The sequence below is a fragment of the Schistocerca americana genome, chromosome 2 (assembly GCF_021461395.2).
Source record: "Schistocerca americana isolate TAMUIC-IGC-003095 chromosome 2, iqSchAmer2.1, whole genome shotgun sequence".
NCBI classification, from domain to species: Eukaryota; Metazoa; Arthropoda; class Insecta; order Orthoptera; family Acrididae; genus Schistocerca; species Schistocerca americana.
Window position 1 is genome coordinate 1,022,278,787 of NC_060120.1, and position 25,800 is coordinate 1,022,304,586.

The 25,800-nt window shown below is 44.2% G+C and overlaps 1 protein-coding gene across 1 annotated transcript in view; it reads right to left on the reverse strand.

The window, feature by feature from the left end:
• LOC124596397 (dehydrogenase/reductase SDR family member 11-like) overlaps positions 1-25,800 on the reverse strand; it is a 119,080-nt gene that overhangs the window by 56,105 nt on the left and 37,175 nt on the right. Inside the window, exon 3 of the mRNA XM_047135524.1 lies at positions 3,402-3,531. Coding sequence (XP_046991480.1) covers positions 3,402-3,531 — 130 coding nt within the window. The remainder of the gene's footprint in view (positions 1-3,401; positions 3,532-25,800) is intronic.

Here is a 25,800-nt window from a genome sequence, read left to right on the forward strand (position 1 = left end):
GCAGTCATTGCAGCTTACGGTATTGTGCGCTACAGCTCTTGCGAGCGCCATATTTCCTCCACAACAGTACACTTCACTGCATTTCACACGTGACAGCCTCGACCGTAACTAGCAACATTCTAACGGATAATTATTCAAGTTGAGTAGGTGCGGCTGTCAGCCATTCTGCCAAGTCAATAACAATCTCAAACTTTGTATAGAAATTTCGTTAGCGAATCCTGTCCTTAAGAGGTAACTTCACATTCTGATTCACAATTTAGTTCATAACTAAAAGTGCCATTATGATTTCTCAGAATTTTTGCAAAATAAATAATAATTTTCGTTAGTTTCATGTTTTTCTTACACTAACTAGCACTACTCCATTACCCAAGTATCCCACTAGTTACGTAAGAAATTTTGTGAATTTTTGTGTCATTTTCTTACAGCGGACGACTCCAGAAGATATTTATTGCTGAAAGTTTTTCAGGCATTTCTCTTTAGAACGTTAGGAGCGTCTGTCTGACTTCTGTAGTAGTGTGGGGGTGGAAATTTCATCTTGCAGGAGCCACAGTGTAAAGGGTACATCTCAGATTAATCCGTTGCGCAGAATAACAGAATAACACCCACACGCTCATGAACTGAACCTTGTAACCTCCCCACAGTAAAAAATATTTATGTATAACATTCACATTCAGTGTAACCTCTCAACAAATTATTATTTCGTAACCTCAGAATAATAACGTGACTAATCTTCCAATAAAAAATTTGACTCATGTATATAACCTTTCAATAATTAACTGACTGTGAATCTAAACTGATAAATTTGGACGTCAACAGTGCTGCGTCATGGCTCCGAAAGATCATACTGAACAAAATGAAAATTCTTACTTCAATTAAGTCGCCGGACAACGCGTATATATCTGCTCCTATACGAAATTTTGTGGCACAGCCCAGTGCAATGCTGGCCGATAGATTTGTCATGTATAAAAAGAAACAACTGATCTTTTTTTACAATAATCGGGATGACCATGGATTGGAGAAATTAGTAAATTCTTTAAATTGAGATGAATGATTGTCAAAAGTTAATTTTTATAAGAAAGATTATTATTAAGAGATTTTTTTTAAAAACATTCACATGGGACTTGACATAACAGTAGTACATATGCGCGAGGCTGCTTTTATCTTATAATACATCACTGAGGCACTGCCATCGCTCCCTACGACCGGCCCAGCCAACTCCATACACCAGACTGCTAGCTACTATTTACTCCTACTGCCACACAGTTCCTACTGCAGTCAACACTGATCTTTGGTCTGAGATTCTCTTATAGCTTACATATCACAGGCAGCGCGTGAGCAATCTATCGAAATTACATCTGCTCGAGTGCGCTAGCGACAAATTCCTTAGTCGTGGACCTCTTAAAACCTCTATAAAATGGCAAAGTCTCAAGAGAAGACACTATGTGTGTCCCGGTTTATTGAGACAAAATCGGATGTTCAGACTCAACGAAACTTCAGAACGAAGTATGGAAGAGATACACCATTGCGCCTTTCAGTCTGTGCATGACACAAAAAATTTCTGGAGACAGGGACAGTGTTCGATAAGGGGAGGAGCGGGCGACCAAGAACATCCGAGGAAAACATCGTTCGCGTTTTAAAAGTCTCCACTCGTTCACCTACGAAGTCCATCCGCACTGCTGCCAGACAGTTTCAACTATCACGCTCAACTGTGCATAAGGTCCTCCACAAGAACTTACGGTTGTACGGTTGTGAGCCAAATGACAAGCCAAAACGGACAGAGTTTGCACTCAACATGCTGGAACGCCTTTCGGTGGATGAAGCGCTCCTCAAGCGAATTTGTTTCAGTGACGAGGCAAGTTTTCATGTTTCTGGGACATTAAACAGACACAGTGTGAGAATCTGGGGCTCTGAACACCCCCATGTGACTAGGGAGCTTCATAGTCCAAAAGTGAAAGTGTGGTGTGGAATCATGTGCAACCGAATAACTGGCCCATTTTTCTTCAACGAGTCACTAGTTACTGCAGATGTTTACCTCGACCTTCTGACCGAATATGTCGCACCACAACTGAATGACTTACAACCATCATTTTCCAGCAAGATCGTGCACCACCACATTGGGGACTGCATGTCCGTCGGTTCCTCAATGAAACATTTCCAGGCAGATGGATTGGGAGGGACGGGTATATAAAAGATATCGTGTATCAAACACAGATATGGGACATTGCTGACTTGAAGCAAAGGATTAGTAATGTCATTGCCACCATTGATGACGCTATGCTACAGCGAACATGGCAAGAAATCGAGTACCGTCTTGATGTGCTTCGTGCAACTAAAGGCGCCCATATAGAGGTCTATTAAACACTGTCAAAATGACTTTTTTAAACACTGATTGCGATGAAAGAAATGTTGTTAAAATACTTCAACAACTGCCGTAATAAAATTTTGATGTTGTAAAGGGACTTTATGGACACCCTGTATTTTAAACATCATTAACGATTGTCAGTTTAAAAAGCTGTTTAGCTATGTACAATTGAGCCTAGCCCGTTTTGTTTGTTTCTCCTTGCCGGAGGTGTTGTGTTGGCAGAGCCAACACCGTGTTATTAGGGGAGGCCGAAATGCACGCGTTTTAGCTCACGCAGGCTGGCGTGAGGAGGGAAGGACTATACTGACGTGAGGTCTGGAACATGACAATGAATTAGAATTCAGAAAGCGGACGTAATTAGTTTCATACTTAACTTTAATCCATTAATGATGAACGTCGCTCTTGACGGTACATGATTCACAATATTGTCTGTTCAGAATTCAATCTAATTACTGAATATGGTGCCTTGCTAGGTCGTAGCAAACGACGTAGCTGAAGGCTATGCTAAACTGTCGTCTCTGCAAATGAGAGCGTATGTAGTCAGTGAACCATCGCCAGCAAAGTCGGCTGTACAATTGGGGCGAGTGCTAGGGAGTCTCTCTAGACTAGACCTGCCGTGTGGCGGCGCTAGGTCTGCAATCACTGATAGTGGCGACACGCGGGTCCGACGTATACTAACGGACCGCGGCCGATTTAAAGGCTACCACCTAGCAAGTGTGGTGTCTGGCGGTGAAACCACAGGAGGCTTTTCGTGTGTGTTCGGAGTGTGCTACAACTTTTTGGGGTTGTATGCAGGTGCTTTAACTAACACGTACGCGCAAGAAAACATTTCAGCATGGACAATGACAGCTTCTGCTGCTGCTGGTGTCTCGCGCTTGTTGCAAGAGCTGTTGATTACGCGTGAGAGACGCCGTCATGGGTTATTCTTACGGTTGTAAAGCTGTGCCAGAACTGTGTACGTTAGACTGCAAGGCACAGAAATACGTAACTGAATAAAACTAAGAGTACCATGTTGACATAGGACGTGTCAGAAGCCCACCTGTTGATGTGGATGATGAAGCCGTCGTCGACGCCCCTGCTCAGCATGTCCTGCACGGCCTCCCTGGTGCAGATGCTCAGACCCAGCACGTTCACGTCCAGGATGCGCTTCCAGTCTTCCGTCTTGCCCTCTGGTCACAAGAACAAAGAGAAATACTGTACTTGCATAAACATTTTTGCTGTATCTACTGGCTCATCCAACTGCAATGCAGACGCTAGGGGAGAGGCTTACTGGTAAAATCGAGAGAGCATTGTGAAAGTTGGACATATATAGGTGGACTGGACATTTATTTACGGATGGTTTCAGAATGAGTGGAAATTTCAAGTTACAAGAGCGAAACAGTCGCGTGTGACGTCTGTGGAATAGTCTATTTACGGCAGTGACAGTAATGTCTATGAGCTTGTGTATCTTTGGCTCAGTTGTAGAGCGGAGATTAGTCGTATGTTGGACGAGGAATAAGCCGGCAGAACTTTTAGCATAGTGCATATTGGAGAGGGATTTTGCTGAAGAAAATAGTTAGGGATTATTAATCTGACGGAAGGACTTACAGACGCAGCATTTATGTAACAGAGAGAATCAATTTGCATTATGGATATGTTGTTAAGGTAATAATTTTTGCTGGCGTGTACAGCTAATGTTAGCGATTCTTGCAACAGAACGGTCAACTTCCTCACCACAGATTAGGTCATTTCAGTTTAATTCATTTCAGTTTGCATAATCGTGAAAGCAGTGCCTTGTAAGACTTTTGTAAAGAAAGTAACGTTTTTGGTTTTCTGTGAGTTTTATGTTCTTGTGAAATAAGAGTTTAAAATACGTCATTGTCATTATGATGAACGTATTAGTATGTTCATTTCAAGTAAAAAGTTTTTTCTAGTATGAGAAAATCATCCCAATCTTTCTCCCAGTAGTTTAGTTTTACTTTAGCATATTTAGCTGCTGCGATTTCTTCATACTGTGCTATTGCTGCTGATTATGCTGCAATTTTTCATGTGAGATTCTTTTCACATTTTATTGTTACTTTCGTTTCTCATCGCACGTTTCCATTGAGCAAATTCTAAGCATTTTCCTTGTAATTCAGATTTTTAATGAGTCAGTGAACACTGTGCGTTTGTAGTGCTGCAATGTAATTGCAGTGTTTCAATTTTTTGGGCAGTGCACAATTTGATTTTGATACTGGTTTTTGAGTAACAGTTTTGATTTTACTTCCTGTACATTGAACGCCAGTTAGTTTTATCCTTATGTGAATGTGTGCACTGAGACATGCTGTTCGCAATAATAATTTCAGTTCGATCCTTTTATAACAGAGGACAGTTCATTCCGTTTTGAATGAAAAGCAGCTGATAATTTTTATGCTGTTGAACGAACGAACGAACGATCGAGTCGGAGCGAATAACTTTCAACAAGTTCAAAGAAGAGTCAGACAACATATTCCAAAATGAACACTTCTAAAGCTGATGGAACCTCATTGCAGGTTAGAGACAGCGTTGTATGCAGTGTGTCGGTTAGGTCCATTAGCAGTTTTCTTCTTAAATCTGGGCTTAGGAAGCGAGGCAACCGGCCACTGGGAGTGCCGCTTCTGACTTGTGCTGTGGCTCCCTGGTCCTTCAATAAAAAAGTAAATTCCTCTATCTAGGTCATTCATGAAGTTACGAAAATTCATTGATCATCATATAAAAAGCAGTGAAAAAAGCATACCAAATTTAAAAGAACACAAAATCTGCACGTTAGGTGGTGTTTTCAAATGGTTCAAATGGCTCTGAGCACTATGGGACTTAACTGCTGACGTCATCAGCCCCCTAGAACTTAGAACTAATTAAACCTAACGAACCTAAGGACGTCACATACATTCATGCCCGAGGCAGGATTCGAACCTGCGGCCGTAGCGGTCTCGTGGTTCCAGACTGTAGAGTCTAGAACCGCTCGGCCACCCGGCCGGCGGCGATGATTTACTGAAGCTCGAAACTTAGAGCGAACTTCAGTGGGAGATGCTTTTACTAGCTTCTACAATGAAACACTGCCTCGAAATCTGAGAAAGAATCCAAAGAGATTCTGGTCGTATGTAAAGTACACCAGCGCAAGACACTATCGGTACCTTCACTGAGCGATATCAATATAACCAATGACAGCGCCACTAAAGAGAAGACGAAGTAAATACTCCAGAATTCGAATCGAGAACGACTACCAACATAAGTAGCTTAGAAGTAGATACCCTCGGTGTAGCGAAGCAGTTTAAAGAACTTATTCGGTCCAAACAGCTCAGCACTAAGGTTCCTTTCAGAGTATCCTGATACAATAACCACGCCCTTGACGAAAGATCCATACCAAAAGACTGGCAAATTGCACAGGCCGCGCCAATACTCAAAAAAAGAAATAGGATTAATATGCTGGATAACAGACTCATATCACTAACGTCGATTTTCAGTAGGATTTTGGAACGTATACTGTATTCGTACATTATGAATTACCTCGAAGGTAACGGCCTACTGACGCGCAGTCAGCAAGGATTCAGAAAATATTGCTCTTGTGAAACAGAGCTAGCTCTTTATTCGCACAAAATAATGAACGCTATCGACAAGGGATTTCAAATTGATTCTGTATTTCTAAATTTCTAGAAGGCTTTTGAGGCTCTACCTCACAAGAGACTTCCAATCAACTTGCGTGCCTATGGAGTATCGCTACAGCTGTGTGACTGGATCCGAAATTTTCTCTCAGAAAGGTTAGAGAGTGGAACAGTAGAGAAATAGCCTCAATGTGGTTCGAAGAACCCTCTGCCAGGCACTTAGGTGTGAACTGCAGTGTGACCATGTAGATGTAGGTGTCGATACAGATGTAATATGTGCCTGGTCGCAGTTTGTCTAGGTGAATAAAAACAGAAATATTTTTACAAGTGAAAAATTATTGGAGGCGAAAAAGACACGCCAGTCCATATACAACATTCAGAAAGTGATGCTCAAGGTTTATGTGTTTACGTGTGAGACAGAATATTAGCATCGAAGCAGAATATTAGCATCAAAGCAGCTAGTAGATGCTGCAGACGGCAGAGTCCAAAGTGGCGGTTCGACGACAGTTGTGATTTCTTGATTACATTCCAAGACTGTCACTGATTCCTTCTGACTGCGTCTCCAGGCTTTGCTTGAGACGATATGCTGACTGTCAACAGCAGAGTATTTGCGTAAATTGAAATCGAGCGTCTGACTCCAGTGTGTGAAGACTCGAAAAGTGACACGTCGGGAGACAGGAACAAGACTTGTTCGCTTGCTGTTTTTGCTATAGTTTTCTGCTGCCTCAACAATCCGTGTCCGTCAGCGATGTGACAACAGTTTTGAATTCCTGTGATTTCGTAGACTTTCCCGGCGTAATAATTGCTGATATTCTTCACGGGTTTGCAGCCGGATCATGTCGTCGTCCAGACACAACCTTTTTTATGCAAGGCTTTGAGGACATGGCACTCAAAACCTCGTTTCTTAAACCAAAGTGCTTTTTGAGATACGTTGATGACATTTTTATGGTTTGGCCACTTGGAATTGATGCTTTGTATCGCTTTTTACATCATTTTAATTGTCTATATCCGAGTATTCAATTTACTATGGAAATTGAAAGTGATGGTAAACTTCCATTTCTTGATGTTTTAGTTGAAAGAAAGGACGATGGGACTTTTGGACAAAGTGTGTCGCACAATCAGCTTAACAGCTCATGCATCGAAGCTGCTTACAAGAATAATTTACAGAAGAATGGAAAAGAAAATTGAGAATGCGCTAGGTGACGATCAGTTTGGCTTTAGGAAAAGTAAAGGGACGAGGGAGGCAATTCTGACGTTACGGCTAATAATGGAAGCAAGGCCAAAGAAAAATCAAGACACTTTCATAGGATTTGTCGACCTGGAAAAAGCGTTCGACAATATAAAATGGTGCAAGGTGTTCGAGATTCTGAAAAAAGTAGGGGTAAGCTATAGGGAGAGACGGGTCATATACAATATGTACAACAACCAAGAGGGAATAATAAGAGTGGACGATCAAGAAGGAAGTGCTCGTATTAAGAAGGGTGTAAGACAAGGCTGTAGCCTTTCGCCCCTACTCTTCAATCTGTACATCGAGGAAGCAATGATGGAAATAAAAGAAAGGTTCAGGAGTGGAATTAAAATACAGGGTGAAAGGATATCAATGATACGATTCGCTGATGACATTGCTATCCTGAGTGAAAGTGAAGAAGAATTAAATGATCTGCTGAACAGAATGAGTACACAGTATGGTTTGAGAGTAAATCGGAGAAAGACGAAGGTGATGAGAAGTAGTAGAAATGAGAACAGCGAGAAACTTAACATCAGGATTGATGGTCACGAAGTCAATGAAGTTAAGGAATTCTGCTACCTAGGCAGTAAAATAACCAATGACGGATGGAGCAAGGAGGACATCAAAAGCAGACTCGCTATGGCAAAAAAGGCATTTCTGGCCGAGAGAAGTCTACTAATATCAAATACCGGCCTTAATTTGAGGAAGAAATTTCTGAGGATGTACGTCTGGAGTACAGCATTGTATGGTAGTGAAACATGGACTGTGGGAAAAGCGGAACAGAAGAGAATCGAAGCATTTGAGATGTGGTGCTATAGACGAATGTTGAAAATTAGGTGGACTGATAAGGTAAGGAATGAGGAGGTTCTACGCAGAATCGGAGAGGAAAGGAATATGTGGAAAACACTGATAAGGAGAAGGGACAGGATGATAGGACATCTGCTAAGACATGAGGGAATGACTTCCATGGTACTAGAGGGAGCTGTAGAGGGCAAAAACTGTAGAGGAAGACAGAGATTGGAATACGTCAAGCAAATAATTGAGGACGTAGGTTGCAAGTGCTACTCTGAGATGAAGAGGTTAGCAGAGGAAAGGAATTCGTGGCGGGCCGCATCAAACCAGTCAGTAGACTGATGACCAAAAAAAAAAAAAGTGTACCGGAAACCTACTACTATCTTCATGCGACCAGCTGTCATGCACCGCACCAACGTAGTGGAGTTTTGCGGACTCTGGTGAAAAGAGCTTATGCCATTTTTGACGAGAAACATTTGAAAGAAGAGCTTGATCATTTGAAGATTGTTTTTAAACAGAATGGATATACGGAACAACAAATATGCCGTGCTCTTCAGTTTGGATAGAGGATACTTTTGAAGCTGTTGCTTATTTACCTTTTACGGGGAGTATATCATCCAAAATTTCAATAATTTTAAGAAAATATAATATTAAAAGTGTTTTTACGCCGGTGGCCAAGACCAGAGCCTCTCTTGGCTCGGTTAAAGATAATTTGGTCTTGAGGAATCCAGGGGTTTATGAAATTCCGTGTCACTGTGGAAAGAAGTATATTGGTCAAACTATTCGAACATCATAGGCACACTCGGTTATTCCAGCCTGAGAAGTCGGCAGTGGCGGAACACTACCTTAACGAAGGATAATGTATGACAAGACACAACTGATCTCTCCTGCTTCTCGCTATTGGGAATGTGTTCTTAAAGAATCCATTGAAATTAGATTATCAAGTAATATTATTAACAGGGATAAAGGTTTTCCTCTAAGTACGATATGGAATCAGATATTGTCCGACATTAGACAACGGTCTTCGTTTTGATCATTGGATTCTTCTAACTAGTGCTGTTGCGATTTATCGTTTCCGCCGTCTTCTCCCACAGGCGCGCTGTGTGTCTACTTGCCGCCAGGAAGCGCTGCCCATCATAACGCTCACGCGCGGTGCTCTGTACGCGGTGTATAGAGGTTTCCGTCGTTGTGGCTGGAATTCAGTTTCGGCGAGGCAGTGAAAGAGCATTAGCTGACTCGAAGATGGCGGCCAGCTGGTCCGCGGAAATATGGAGTCTGGACGACGACGTGATCCGGCTGCAAACCCGTGAAGAACATCAGTTTTGACTTCCTATAGACAAACGAATGCTACTTGTGGGGCAATGACGTTTTTCGAGTACAGTACAGTACAAAGTAACGACGTAGAGGACCGAAGCTGGGAATCATTTGATCTGGAGACCTTTAACGTCGAATAATCCAGTGTTTGTTGATGGAACGCTTAACAGCTTGGGGCTCGTAAAGAAAACCAACCAAGCCATGCTGTTGCTATTCCTAGAACGTCGGGGAGATGTACTCTCAACAAGACCATGTGACTATGCTCACACTTCTCTTGGAAGTCAGTGCTGTCATTAGCATGTGTGCTATCTCTTCCAACCAGCAGAAACGCTATAACTTCCTCCAGGTCAGCATGGGTGGGGCGTGATGGGCAGGTATCTGATGCGGAGGTGCATTAATTCGCACTAATTATTCTGACAATGGATGGAAGTTGCGAGGAATAGTCTCTGCAAAGATGACATCTATTATCTGCCTCCAAGGCGGTCTGTTGTGTCGAGGCGAAACTACACTACTGGCCATTAAAACTACTGCACCAAGAGAAAATGCAGATGATAAACGGGTATTCATAGGACAAATATATTATACTAGAACTGACATGTCATTACATTTTCACACAATTTGGGTGCATAGATCCTGACAAATCAGTACCCAGAACAACCATCTCTGGCCGTAATAACGGCGTTGATACGCCTGGGCATTGAGTCAAACAAAGCTTGGATGGCGTGTACAGGTACAGCTGCCCATGCAGCTTCAACACGATACCACAGTTCATCAAGAGTAGTGACTGGCGTATTGTGACGAGCTAGTTGCTCGGCCACCATTGACCAGACGTTTTCAGTTGGTGAGAGATCTGGAGAATGTGCTGGCCAGGGCACCAGTCGAACATTTTCAGTATTCAGAAAAGCCCGTCCAAGACCTACAACATGCAGTCGTGCATTATCCTGCTGAAATGAAGGGTTTCGCAGGGATCGAATGAAGGGCAGAGCCACGGGTCGTAAAACATCTGAAATGTACCGTCCACCGTTCAAAATGCTGTCAATGCGAACAAGAGGTGACCGAGACGTGTAACCAATGCCACCCCATACCATCGTGCCGGGTGATATGCCAGTATGGCGATGATGAATACACGCTTCCAATGTGCGTTCACCGTGATGTCACCAAACACGGATGCGACCATAATGATGCTGTAAACAGGACCTGGATTCATCCGAAGGTTCGTCGTTGAGTACACCATCGCAGGCGCTCCTGTCTGTGATGCAGCGTCAAGGGTAACAGCAGCCACCTGATAGTCCATCCTGCTGCAAACGTCGTCGAACTGTTCGTGCAGATGGTTGGTGTCTTGCAAATCGTTCAAATGGCTCTGAGCACTATGGGACTTAACATCCGAGGTCATCAGTCCTCTAGAACTTAGAACTACTTAAACCTAACTAACCTAAGGACATCACATACATCCATGCCCGAGGCAGGATTCGAGTCTCCGACCGTAGCGGTCGCGCGGTTCCAGACTGAAGCGCCTAGAACCGCTCGGCCACTTCGGCCGGCGTTGTCTTGCAAAGTTCCCCATTTGTTGACTCAGGGATCGAGACGTGGCTGCACGATCCGTTACAGCCATGCAGATAAGATGCCTGTCATCTTGACTGCTAGTGATACGAGGCCGTTGGGATCCAGCACGGCGTTCCGTATTACCCTCCTGAACCCACCGATTCCATATTCTGCTAACAGTCATTGGATCCTGACCAACGCGAGCAGCAATGTCGCGATACGATCAACCGCAATCGCGATAGGCTACAATCCGACCTTTATCAAAGTCGGAAACGTGATGATACGCATTTCTCCTAGTTACACGAGGCATCACAACAACGTTTCACCAGGCAACGCCGGTCAACTGCTGTTTGTGTATGAGAAATCGGTTGGAAACTTTCCTCATGTCAACACGTTGTAGGTGTCGCCACCGGCGCTAACCTTGTGTGAATGCTATGAAAAGCTAATCATTTGCATATCACAGCATCTTCTTCCTGTTGGTTAAATCTCGCCTCTGTAGCACGTCATCGTCGTGGTGTAGCACTTTTTAATGGCCAGTAGTGTACTTTCGTACAGTCACAACTGTAGGTTGTTGACTCCTCGGTGAGATGACGCATGAAATACACTCCTGGAAATTGAAATAAGAACACCGTGAATTCATTGTCCCAGGAAGGGGAAACTTTATTGACACATTCCTGGGGTCAGATACATCACATGATCACACTGACAGAACCACAGGCACATAGACACAGGCAACAGAGCATGCACAATGTCGGCACTAGTACAGTGTATATCCACCTTTCGCAGCAATGCAGGCTGCTATTCTTCCATGGAGACGATCGTAGAGACGCTGGATGTAGTCCTGTGGAACGGCTTGCCATGCCATTTCGACCTGGCGCCTCAGTTGGACCAGCGTTCGTGCTGGACGTGCAGACCGCGTGAGACGACGCTTCATCCAGTCCCAAACATGCTCAATGGGGGACAGATCCGGAGATCTTGCTGGCCAGGGTAGTTGACTTACACCTTCTAGAGCACGTTGGGTGGTACGGGATACATGCGGACGTGCATTGTCCTGTTGGAACAGCAAGTTCCCTTGCCGGTCTAGGAATGGTAGAACGATGGGTTCGATGACGGTTTGGATGTACCGTGCACTATTCAGTGTCCCCTCGACGATCACCAGTGGTGTACGGCCAGTGTAGGAGATCGCTCCCCACACCATGATGCCGGGTGTTGGCCCTGTGTGCCTCGGTCGTATGCAGTCCTGATTGTGGCGCTCACCTGCACGGCGCCAAACACGCATACGACCATCATTGGCACCAAGGCAGAAGCGACTCTCATCGCTGAAGACGACACGTCTCCATTCGTCCCTCCATTCACGCCTGTCGCGACACCACTGGAGGCGGGCTGCACGATGTTGGGGCGTGAGCGGAAGACGGCCTAACGGTGTGCGGGACCGTAGCCCAGCTTCATGGAGACGGTTGCGAATGGTCCTCGCCGATACCCCAGGAGCAACAGTGTCCCTAATTTGCTGGGAAGTGGCGGTGCGGTCCCCTACGGCACTGCGTAGGATCCTACGGTCTTGGCGTGCATCCGTGCGTCGCTGCGGTCCGGTCCCAGGTCGACGGGCACGTGCACCTTCCGCCGACCACTGGCGACAACATCGATGTACTGTGGAGACCTCACGCCCCACGTGTTGAGCAATTCGGCGGTACGTCCACCCGGCCTCCCGCATGCCCACTATACGCCCTCGCTCAAAGTCCGTCAACTGCACATACGGTTCACGTCCACGCTGTCGCGGCATGCTACCAGTGTTAAAGACTGCGATGGAGCTCCGTATGCCACGGCAAACTGGCTGACACTGACGGCGGCGGTGCACAAATGCTGCGCAGCTAGCGCCATTCGACGGCCAACACCGCGGTTCCTGGTGTGTCCGCTGTGCCGTGCGTGTGATCATTGCTTGTACAGCCCTCTCGCAGTGTCCGGAGCAAGTATGGTTGGTCTGACACACCGGTGTCAATGTGTTCTTTTTTCCATTTCCAGGAGTGTATTAGTTCACTTTGTTACATAAACGAATAGAAATTTACTTAATTTTGACAAACTTCTTTGCCACAGGAGCACGAGATAATTTTGATAATCTGCAACTGCAAAGGATTGGCAAAGCGTCACTTGATGCACTAATTAACAAACTGTTGTCTTACAGCACAGTGTTCAACAGCAACGAAGTACATTTCATCAGAAGCTTTAACTATCACGTTGGTCCTGTACTATGATGTTGACTCCTTCAGATGAGGTCACGACCTAGACGAGCTCTGGCATGCTCTACACTATATTGACCTCAACGTGATTGTGCTGCAGACTTATTGTGGGAGGCGTGGTCTTCAAGCAGTGGGACATCGCTGATGTCTGTGGTATCGAGTCACGTTGATGAGTTTGGTGTAGCAATGCGATCACTTTACGGTACCAAGCAGTCTCTATGTGCAATCACTGGATGCAGGAAGCTAAGCAAGGCAGTGAAGATGTTGTCAAGCACACTACAGTTATTCGTGCACAGCCTCTCATTTCAAATATTTATAATCTACATCGTCAGTATCCTATAAAAAACAATCTAATCGGTTGGGATGCTAATTTCTGATGCTTTAAGATGCTAATTTCTGTTTTTGTATTTGTTACTGAACCTGTGCTACTTACGAGGACACCACAATAATAATTATTATTATTTCGTGTAACGTAATGACCTGGTGTAAGTCTCTCAATTGGATGCTACTTCAGCGACTTGCATACGCCCAACCTACCCCAGTTACCCAACAGGAGAGAGAGGACCTACAGTTTAACAAGGAGTCCGAACCAAGAATCTTCACATAATTGAGAAGTGTAGGATAAAGACAGCCTGCAAAAACCTGTGGTCTGACTCGGATTCAATCACACGACCTTTTAGTTTCAATGCACACGCTTTACATCTCGACCACCAGCCCCGACTGGTTTTTATAAAATAGTGTATTAGTGGTCACAATACAGGCACTATGAGGTATGACAAAGATTCCCATGTTTAGATAGCTGTAATGCGAGGAGGTCCCATGTCACATGGCAGTATAGCTTGCTACACAACAGCTCACAGACAAGTGGAGTATGCTTTTCTTCAGTGCAGTTGAAATCGCCTCACGTGGGCGACGTTCATGTCATGTATTCATTTGAGAGTCGATAAGCACTTGTCCATTTTAGAGAACCTATACTCAGTGTTTTCGTCTGCTAGAGTAGTTTTATCTTTTGTTGGGAACTGCAAGGCATTTCTCTAGCCAGCCAATCGTATTACTCAGCGCGGAGAATTCGCTTAGCTGGGTCTTCGTGGTTTAGTGGACGAACATAACCCCTCGTGTTCTGCCCGCCACCGTGAACGACGTTGTTCACTTACTGCCGAGAATCTGCTGACTTGTAACCCAAAAGTGGACGAATAGGCGGAAAAAAAATCGTGTAGTCGCAAATTTTTGTACAGCAGTAGGAGGGAGAGTCATAAACAACGTACTAAACATCTTTAATATGTACTCGTATATGCAGACTGAAGCGACGAATGAAAATTTGTACCAAGGCTGGGATTAGAACCCGTATCTCCTCCTCATTAAGGAGATACGTTAACCGTTACACCTCCCTAGCACGATGGCACAGTGATTAGCGCATGCGTCTAGTGAGCAGGTGATCCCGGTTTGAATCTTGGCATTGGTACAAATTTTCATTCATCGCTTCAGTCTGCAAACATACTTTGTACACGTTTGACATTTGAAAAGGCCTCTGGGACTATATAGTTTCACGTGACACTGAAATAACACCAGTGGAAAGTGAGTGGGGGGACGGATGGGGGGTGCGTTTGAAGGTCCATTTTTTTACGTTTTTCTTGTGTAACTCGAAATCCGCTGCTTCTAGCGCACATGTTTCCCAGTACAAAGTTAAACCTTATCGACAATGTCAGTATAAAAACGGGGATCAGAGATCATGACATCACTATAGCAACTATGATTACGAAAGGTCATAAATCAGTCTAGAAGGCTAGGAGAGTGTATCTGCTAGACATAGCAGATAAGCAGTTACTAGCATCTCACTTAGAGGGTGAAGTGGCATCACTTAGTTCCAGTAAGACGGATGTAGAGGAATAATGGGCAAAGTTTAAGCAAATCGTAAATCTAGGTCTGGACAGTTATGTGCCTAGTGACTGGATAAAGGATGGAAAAGACCTACCATGACTGAATAACGAAATTCGGAAGTTGCTGAGGAAGCAGAGGCTGTTGTACTCACGATTCAAAAGGAGACGCACAAATGACAACAAGCGAAGGCTAGTAGAGAGTTGTGCGTCTGTGAAAAGATCTGTGTGCGAAGCATACAACAACTGCCTCCTTCACTCCTTTGCCACGGATCTGGAAGAGAGCCAGCGGAAATTCCGGTCTTACATAAAACTGCTAAGCAGGTCTAAGGCTTCTATTCAGTCCCTTGTTGACCAGAGTGGTGTGGCAGTTGAAGATAGCAAAACGAAAGGCGAAGTTTGAAACTCCACTTTCAAGAAATCTTTCACACAGGAGAATCGTACAAACATAGCGTCATTTGACCATCGAACAGACGCCCGTATTGACGACATTGTAATAAACATCGATGACGTAGAAAAACAACTTATATTTGAAAGAATAAATCACCAGGTCCGGATGGAATACCAGTTCCATTTTACAAAGATTACTTTACAGCATTATCCCTTTTGTGGCGGCGTTCGTAGCGACAAGCAATTCGCTGTAGAACGGCTTACGAAGTCACCGCCACACTTTTAATAGCGAGCCGACCGATCCGCTGGAACAGTGAACAGAAAGATGAAAACCCAAACACTCTGATTAAATAAAAGTCGGTACTTATCTTTATTAACGAAGATACAGAAACACAGTAGTGAACTCGGTGTCTACAGAAATCTGTCTAGTTCGAGTCGGAGCGGCTAGGTCAGCGTCGGCTGACGACAAACAACTACTCTGCTGCGATGAACACACAACTGACTAGCAAGTACACAATTCGGTGGCGAGTATACAACTGAGCGGCGAATACAGAACTGTCCTAGCGCTCGCGACTCCAGCGCTTAAGAAGCCAGAAGCCAGCGGTGGCGCGCGCAGACTTGCGGCGATTTCCTCTATCGCTGGCGCTGCTTATGCGGACGGCGTCCGGACTTTGATGCTGCCAACCTTTTGGCAGCGGGCTCGGTTGGCATTACTGGCTAGGATATAACAATCCCCTTACTCAGCTTGCATTTATCATGAATGTCTCGTCCAGTACAAAGTCCGAAGCGACTCGAAAAAAGCGCAGATGACTCCAGTGTATAAGAAGGATAAAAGAACCGACCCGCGAAGTTACAGACCAATGTCCTTAACTTCTGTTTGTTGCAGAATTCTTGAACATATTCTCAGTTGGAGTATTATAAAGTTTCTTGAGACTGAGAAGCTTATGTCCACAAATCACCATGGTTTTAGAAAGCGTGGCTTGTGCGAAACTCAGCTTACCCTTTTTTCACATGATATACTGAGAATTACGTATGAAAGGGAACAGACAGATTCCATATTTCTGGATTTCCAGAAAGCATTTGACACTGCGCCCCATTACAGACTGTCAACGAAGCTACTAACATTTGAAGTAAGTCCACAGGTATATGAGGGGCCTAAAGACTTCTTAAACAGTAGAACCCAGTATACTGTCCTTGAGGGCGAGTGTTCATCAGAGAGAAGGGTATCCTCAGGGGCGCCCTAGGGAAATGTGACAGGGCCGATGTTGTTCCCTATATACATAATTGATTTGGCGGACAGCGTGGGTAGCAACCTGCGGTTGTTTGCTGATGATCCCATGGTGTACGGTAAGGTGTCGCAGTTGAGTGACTGAACGAAACTACAAGACGACTTAGAAAAAATTTCCATTTGGTGTGATGAATGGCAGCTGGCTCTAAATGTGGAAAAGTGTAAGTTAATGAGAATGAGTAGGAAGAACAAACCTGATATATATTCGGATACAGTGTTACTAGCGTCCTGCTTGACGCAGTGAAGACGTTCAAATATGTGGGCGTAACGTTGCAAAGCGGTATGGTGTGGAACGAACATGTGGGAACTGTGGTAGGGAAGGCGAATGTTCGATTTCGGTTTGTTGGGAGAATTTTAAGAAAAGTGTTCATGTTTAAGGAGACCGAGTACAGGGCGCTGGTGCGACCTATTCTTGAGCACTGCTCTCGTGTTTGGGATTCGTACCAGGACGGATTGAAGGAAGATATCGAAGCAATTCAGAGACGGGATGCTAGATTTGTTTCCAGCAGGTTTGAACAACACGTAAGAGTTACGAAGATGCTTCGGGAACTCAAATGCGCATCCTTGGCGCTAAGGCAACGTTGTTTTTGAGAAACACTCTTCAGAAAATTTAGAAGACCGGCAGAACCGAAATGAGCGTACGGCATCGTGGGCCGAGAGTCCCCCATTCTCCCTGAGCGGAGAAAATCTCCTGCCCCAGCAGGGAATCGAACCCGGGCCCCTTGGCGTGGTACTCCGCCGCGCTGACCTCTTAGGTAACGTGGGCGGACAGAGGACCGGCATTTTAAGCTGACTGCCGAACGATTCTACTGCCGCCAGCATACTTTACGCGTAAGGACCACGAAGATAAGATACCAGAAATTAGGACTCATTGTTGATGTTGTTGTTGTTGTTGTGGTGGTCTGCAGTCCAGAGACTGGTTTGACGCGGCTCTCTATGCTACTCTATCGTGTGCAAGTTTCTTCATCTCCCAGCACCTACTGCAACCTCCATCCTTCTGAATCTGTTTAGTGTATTCATCTCTTGGTCTCCCTCTACGATTTTTACCCTCCACGCTGCCATCCAATACTAAATTGGTGATCCCTTGATGCCTCAGAATATGACCTACCAACCGATCCCTTCCTCTAGTCAAGTTGTGCCACAAATTTCTGTTCTCTCCAATTCTATTCAATACCTCCTCATTAGTTATGTGATCTACCCATCTAATCTTCAGCATTCTTCTGTAGCACCACATTTCGAAAGCTTCTGTTCTCTTCTTGTCTAAACTATTTATCGTCCACGTTTCACTTCCATACATGGCTACACTCCATACAAATACTTTCAGAAACGACTTCCTGACACTTAAATATATACTCGATGTTAACAAATTTCTCTTCTTCAGAAACGCTTTCCTTGCCATTGCCAGTCTACATTTTATATCCTCTCTACTTCGACCATCATCAGTTATTTTGCTCCCCAAATAGCAAAACTCATTTACTATTTTAAGCGTCTCATTTCCTGATCTAATTCCAACAGTATCACCTGATTTAAATCGACTACATTCCATTATGCTCGTTTTGCTTTTGTTGATGTTCATCTTATATCCTCCTTTGAAGACACTGTCCATTCCGTTCAACTGCTCTTCCAGGTCCTTTGCTGTCTCTGACAGAATTACAATGTCATCGGCGAACCTCAGAGACTTTATTTCTTCTGCATGGATGTTAATACCTACTCCGCATTTTTCTTTTGTTTCCTTCACTTCTCGCTCAATATACACATTGAATAACATCGGGGATAGGCTGCAAACTTGTGTCACTCCCTTCCCAATCACTGCTTCCCTTTCATGCCCCTCGACTCTTATAACTGCCAACTGGTTTCTGTACAAATTGTAAATAGTCTTTCGCTCCTTGTATTTTACCCCTGCCACCTTCAGAATTTGAGAGAGAGTATTCCAGTCAACATTGCCAAAAGCTTTCTCTAAGTCTACAAATATTAGAAACGTAGGTTTGCCTTTCCTTAATCTGTTTTCTAAGATAAGTCATAGGGTCAGTATTGCCTCACGTGTTCCAACATTTCTACTGAATCTAAACTGATCTTCCCCGAGGTCGGCTTCTACCAGTTTTTCCATTTGTGGTGTTTTAGTATTTTGCAGCCGTGGCTTATTAAACTGATAGTCCGGTGGTTTTCACATCTGTCAACACCTGTTGTCTTTGGGATTGGAATTATTATATTCTTCTTGAGGACTCATACGCAATCATAAAGACAGTCATTTTCCCCTCGCTCTATTTGCGAGTAGAACAGGAAAGGAAATGACTAGTAGTGATAGAGGCTACCCTCCGCCAGGCACCATACGGTGGCTTGTGGAATATCTCTGTTGATGTAGATGAAATTACGTTGAATTTCCTACAAAAAGGGCCTTATTTATTTTTCCTGTAAGACTAACAGTTTCCGCTTTGCAATAGGTTGATAAATCGCAAATTATTAAAAATAGTGTTTCAGTGATATAAAAATACTATTTACTGTTAAATAAAGTGGATTAAGAACAAGTGTGTACCACTTACAAGTACAGTAGAGCCTCATTAAGGGATAAATTGTGTTCTGGGGATGTAACAGGTTGGAGGAAGGATGTATGCGCGTGAGGGTAGGCAGGTCAGTCACCGGATTGTGGTCATGCAATTCCCTCCTTCCTATGGATGCAAATTGAAGAGCGAGGAAGTGATTCTCCACTCTGTCTACCCAACTACATCACAAGAAGTAACTACCTTATGAACTCACTAGCGAAAGAGTGTGCCAACAGGAGGAGCGAGAGGGGGAGGGGAGTATATCTGTGATGCACACTGAACTACATTGCAAGATGGAAACTGATTTTTTGTCATCCTGGACGGTGGCTATGTTCCTGATTTCACTAAGTCACCTATTTTCAGTTTATTAAATATGTAGGTGTTTGCTGTTGTTAACAAGACAACTCGCAACTTCCGATTCACGCTTTGAGCAATGGCATTGACAGAAATAGATTGCGCTCTAGACATCCACCTCTTATAAGGGCCAAAGATCTGGAGGAAAACGGTTTCTGTCTTGAAGAACGCTGGAAAGTGGAATTGGAAGAATCAGCACCACCACAGGTAAACACCTTACTGAAACCGTCGAACAGAACTGCAGGCTTTGGCTTACCACGTAAAACCTGGACCATCCTCAACAGGATCAGGACGGGCCACGGTCGATGTGCGGACTCTCTACACAAATGGGGAAGAGCACCATCCCCAAAGTGCGACTGCGGCGCTGAGAAGCAAACGATCCGGCACATCATTGCAGAGTGCCCTCTGAGGGCCTACTCAGGTCAAACAATGGACTTCCTGGATGCGACTCGAAGTGCAGTTCAATATATTAAAAACCTAAATGTTAATTTGTAATTATATACAGGGTGTTACAAAAAGATACGGCCAAACTTTCAGGAAACATTCCTCACACACAAAGAAAGAAAATATGTTATGTGAACATGTGTCCGGAAACGCTTACTTTCCATGTTAGAGCTCATTTTATTACTTCTCTTAAAATCACATTAATCATGGAATGGAAACACATAGCAACAGAACGTACCAGCGTGACTTCAAATACTTTGTTACAGGAAATGTTCAAAATGTCCTCCGTTAGCGAGGATACATGCATCCACCCTCCGTCGCGTGGAATCCCTGATGCGCTGATCCAGCCCTGGAGAATGGCGTATTGTATCAGAGCCATCCACAATACGAGTACGAAGAATCTCTGCATTTGGTACCGGGGTTGCGTAGACAAGAGCTTTCAAATGCCCCCATAAATGAAAGTCAAGAGAGTTGAGGTCAGGAGAGCGTGGAGGCCATGGAATTGGTCCGCCTCTACCAATCCATCGGTCACCGAATCTGTTGCTGAGAAGCGTACGAACACTTCGACTGAAATGTGCAGGAGCTCCATCGTGCATGAACCACATGTTGTGTCGTACTTGTAAAGGCACATGTTCTAGCAGCACAGGTAGAGTATCCCGTATGAAATCATGATAACGTGTTTTTTCAGGTTTTATTTGTGTGAGGTACTCCGCAGTTGTTTTTCATGTGAGCAATGCTAGTTGTTTGCTCGAATTCTTGCCTTGGTTAGAACAGTTGGACATCTATATCTAACTTCTCTTTGGTCTTCTGAACTAAGGGTCGCTTATCTCATTATCGTCCCACTCATTAAATACTGTTTTAGGCGTTTGTATACGATACAAATTGCCATAATTAAAAATGACAGTTATCTCTTTACGCTAAAAGCATTGAACTCCTGAATACCTGAGTAAAACTGAAGCCAAGGCCACCATCTTGCCCATAAATTATGGTAATCAACACTACAGTTATTGCCCTTTAATTATGGCGTAAATGAACAAAACATGTGCCCAAGTGAGCAGTATGTTTACATAAGAATCATTAAATCCGGCTAGTGCAACCGAGCGGTTTGTTTACTTAAGAACAACAATGCCCCCATTACGCCAGAACCTGTCCTATCCCCTTGCTACTAGATACACGCTCCTTCAAATTTCCCAATTGATGCAGAAAGCAAACTGAAAACTTCTTGAACTGCACTCAAAAATTTAAGAGTGACATGCATGATAGAACTGCATCATTCATTACTAGGCGAAAGAAATTAACCACAAATAGAACAAATAGTGATCTACTATTAAGGTGTACAATTCTTTTTTGAACTCCTTCGTTCTTCCGCTTCATATTCGTACAGTTATCATATCCTTGACAACTTCTAAAGGAATCTACCGTCTTACCAACTCAATTAACATGACATTCATCATTAGTGCCTGTAACTGGAATATAGCCAAGGAAATGTTCCTTGAAAACTATTTCTTCAGCAGGCTCTATCTAAACAAAACGAATGATTATTGACATTTCCTCTGTGCCACTCATGTCAAGTGTACAGTCTAAAATAGTTCAATGGTATGTTGCTTTTTTTAAGATTCATTTAAAACGTACTCTTGAATAGATGCTGATAAGAAAGTGATGAATGCACTTTATTCTACTTTACGGAGGTAGTGAATATTTTTTGTTTTTGAAAAGCTACACTTCATAAATTCACTTTCAAAACAACATCAAATGTAGTGATGTGTTCTATTATTTCCAAGAAATTTCTGTTATTTTATTTAAAGAGAATACCTGCTTATTCTCGAAACGCCAACCCCTGTGTCCCCAGGAACTGTATGACGCAAAGTAACATTTTAATACCAAACACGAATTTCAGTCTCAGCCTGAATGAGCCTGTGATTTTCTTTATCAAGCACTTTGCTATGACGCAAACGCAAAAGTAATGCTTACCATGGGTGGTATGCATTTATATAGTTCGGGATTTTTCCGCGTTGGCTTTGATATCCCGAGTTACTTTTCCGGTCTTAAAATCCCGACTTAACTTTAGGTAGATGATAAGTTTGAAAGAAAAACAAAAAATCCAATATTTCTTCGTCGTTAATTTGTCACAGTGAATCTTTTACTTCTCTGACCACCGGGAAAGTTCACATCAGATACGTGAAAAGGGCCCCTTTCAACAAGAGTTTGTCGTAAGGCACCTGTAATTTTATTCGACCATTAACCGCAGTGAGCCGATAAGTTAATGATGTGTGAGCAGATTTAAATGCAACATCAAATACAATTTTCAAAATGTTAAATAAACTGATAAGCATCTAATACCCCTATCAAGTAGCCGAAAACCAGATACTGTATACACAACGAAAATCGACAAATCAGTAATTTCCGATCCTTATACATAGGTATATTCTAAGGCGTATCGGAGGATAGGGATGGATTTTTCGTATAACTGCGCCGTTTTACGGAAAACGAGAGCAAATAAATTCCAATAAGTCGTTAAATGTTTCTGACCATTCACAGAACTTTAACACACCATCAATCGTAAGGTTACGAGCGTAACCAGTCATTCGGCCTGGACCAACGTCTTCTTTCCTTATTTTAATACACAGTGCTAGAGTCGATGTAAGAATCGTATTGTCTGCATTTTTCACTTGTCAAAATAACAACATATGCCAGGATAAAGCAATGGTACAGAAAGAAGTGAACAGTTGGATACGTGAAACCAGCTTTGACAAATTCAGATTGTAAACTTAGGCGTCGGTTCTCAAACTCCTGAATAGGTAACAGCGATAACAAACAAGATTAATAATTAACAGCGAACGTATTGCAGACTGCTTCAACCAATTCCTCAGGGACGTGGGCGTTCGTGTGCGCATAGGATTCGTGTTGTCACACATCTCGACTGAGACACAGGAACCGAGAAATACTCAATACTTATATTGCTGAGTGATGGCAATACTAATGGAAATTCGCAGGAGCTCGTTGCCCTTTTCACCAAAGCAGGTTTTCCTTCTTGGGATAAGTGCAGGACGTTACAGGCCTTTGAACGTCAAAAAGTTTCACTTGAAGTCTCCTGTGTGGTGAAATTCTGTTAGATAGGGAAGATAATGGAAAAGCTTACATTTCAAATGCATTTGTACTAAATAGGCCAATATTTGATACGGAATTCGTGGTAGCTCGTTTGAAGACACGTGTTCACGGGAACGTTTTTGCTCCTACACACATCAAAAAAAGTTTTGCATCACCCCGGTTACCAGAACTCCTGAATGTAGACGTTGACTGTGGATATCGTATCACAGACACAGTCCCTTTGACTGTTCAGAGATGACACTAAACTCGCCCAAAGATGTAAACAACCACGCATGAGCAGCACCTATTAGACGGAGAGGGTCCGACAGAGGATCAATTCCAGTCATTCCAGCAGGAAGGAGGTGCCAGCCTGTGTTGTATGCAGTTCAACAATGCCAAGACGGTCAATAACGCGGTTTGATCGCGTCCGTATTGTTGCTTTGTGCCAGGAAGGGCTCTCAGCAAGGGAAGTGTCCAGTCGTCTTGGAGTGAACCAATGCAATGTTGTTCGGACGTGGAGGAGATACAGAGAGACAGGAACTGTCGATGACATGCCTCGCCCAGGCCGCCCAAGGGCTACTACTGCAGTGGATGACCGCTACCTACGGATTATGGCGCGGAGGAACCCTGACAGCAACGCCACCTTGTTGAATAATGCTTTTCGTGCAGTCAAAGGACGTCGTGTTACGACTCATACTGTGTGCAATAAGCTGCATGAAGCGCAACTTCACTCCCGATGTCCATGGCGAGGTCCATCTTTGCGATGACGACACCATGCAGCGCGGTACAGATGGGCCCAACAACATTCCGAATGGACCGCTCAGCCGCGCGGGATTAGCCGAGCGGTCTAAGGCGCTGCAGTCATGGACTGTGCGACTGGTCTAGGCAGAGGTTCGAGTCCTCCCTCGGGCATGGGTGTGTGTGTTTGTCCTTAGGATAATTTAGGTTAAGCAGTGTGTAAGCTTAGGGACTGATGACCTTAGCAGTTAAGCCCCGTAAGATTTCACACACATTTGAACATTTTTTGGACCGCTCAGGATTGGCATCACGTTCTCTTCGCCGATGAGTGTCGCATATGCCTTCGACCAGACAGTCGTCGGAGACATGTCTGGAGGCAACTCGGTCTGGCTGAACGCCTTAGACACAGTGTCCAGCGAGTGCAGCAAGCTGGAGGTTCCCTGCTGTTTTGGGGTGGCATTATGTGGGGCCGACGTACGCCGCTGGTGGTCACGAAGGCGCCGTAACGGCTGTACGATACGTGAATGCTATCCTACGATCGATAATGCGACCATATCGGCAGCATTTTGGCGAGGCATTCGTCTTCATGGACGACAATTCGCGCCCCCATCGTGCACATATTGTGAATGACTTCCTTCAGGATAACGACATCGCTTGACTAGAGTGGCCAGCATGTTCTCCAGACATGCAGACATGAATCCTATCGAACATGCCTGGGATAGATTATAAAGGGCTGTTTATGGACAACGTGACCTACCAACCACTCTTTGGAATCTATGTGGAATGGCCGTTGAGGAGTGGGACAATCTGGACCAACAGTGCCTTGATGAAGTTGTGGATGTGTGCCACGACGAATGCAGGCAAGCATCAATGCTAGGGGACGTATTAGAGGTACCGGTGTGTGCAGCAATCTGGACCACCACCTCTGAAGGTCTCGCGGTATGCTGGTGCAACATGCGATGTGTGGTTTTCATGAGCAATAAAAAGGTGAAAATGATGTTTATGTTGTCTCTAATCCAATTTTCTGAACAGGTTCTGGAACTCTCGAAACCGAGGTGATGCAAAACATTTTTATGTGTGTATTATCGTATGCTTTGAACCGCGTAAGCTTTCACTGCTAATTTTGAAAAACCTTGTATACTAATTTTGCACTTGGGCACCTATGGCACCCCTGCCAGCTTGGAGCCCAAAGTGGTCGGTTGTATCGCTTGGGCCTTAACCTGACCCGGCACTACTGGGAAAGTGGACATAACTAGCATTTACCATACACTGCACAACGATACTACGGCCAAAAACGTACCCAGAGATCATGGGATACATCCTTTTTTCCGGCGCAGTGCAGCAACTCGATGGGGCATGGACTCAACAAATCCTTCGAAGTCCCCTGCAGAAATATTGAGCCATGCCGTCTCTATAGCCTTCCATAATTGCGCAATTGTTGCCAGTGCAGAATTTTGTGTACGAAGTGATCTCTCGATTATGTTACATAAATTTTTGATGGAATTCACGTCGTGTGATGTGGGTTGCCAAATCATTCGTTCGTATGTACAGAATGTTCTTCAAACCAGTCGCAAACAATTGTGGTCTCGTGACATGTTTTGGAGAATGAAGTCCATGAACAGCTCCAAATGGAATCAAGTACCGAACATAACCATTTCGAGTCAATGATCGTTTCAGTTGGACCAGAGAAGCCAGTTCATTCCATGTAAACACAGCCGTCACCATTATGGAGCCACCACCAGCTTGCACAGTGGCTTGTTGACAACTTGGGTCCATGGCTTTGTGGTGTCCGTGCCACACCCGAACCCCGCCATCAGCTCTGACCAAACCACGGCTTTCCAGCTCTCTAGGGTGATACACGTATGTATTCATTACCAGCGATGGCGAGGCATGCCAGAATCTCTGACCAGAGAGTTATTTATCGTTGCTAGTCTGCGCTTGACCGCGCGAGTGTTCAGTTGTACTCTGTCTGTAGTAGTAGTCAGTCGACAGTAGTAGCGAGTGGACAGTTGTA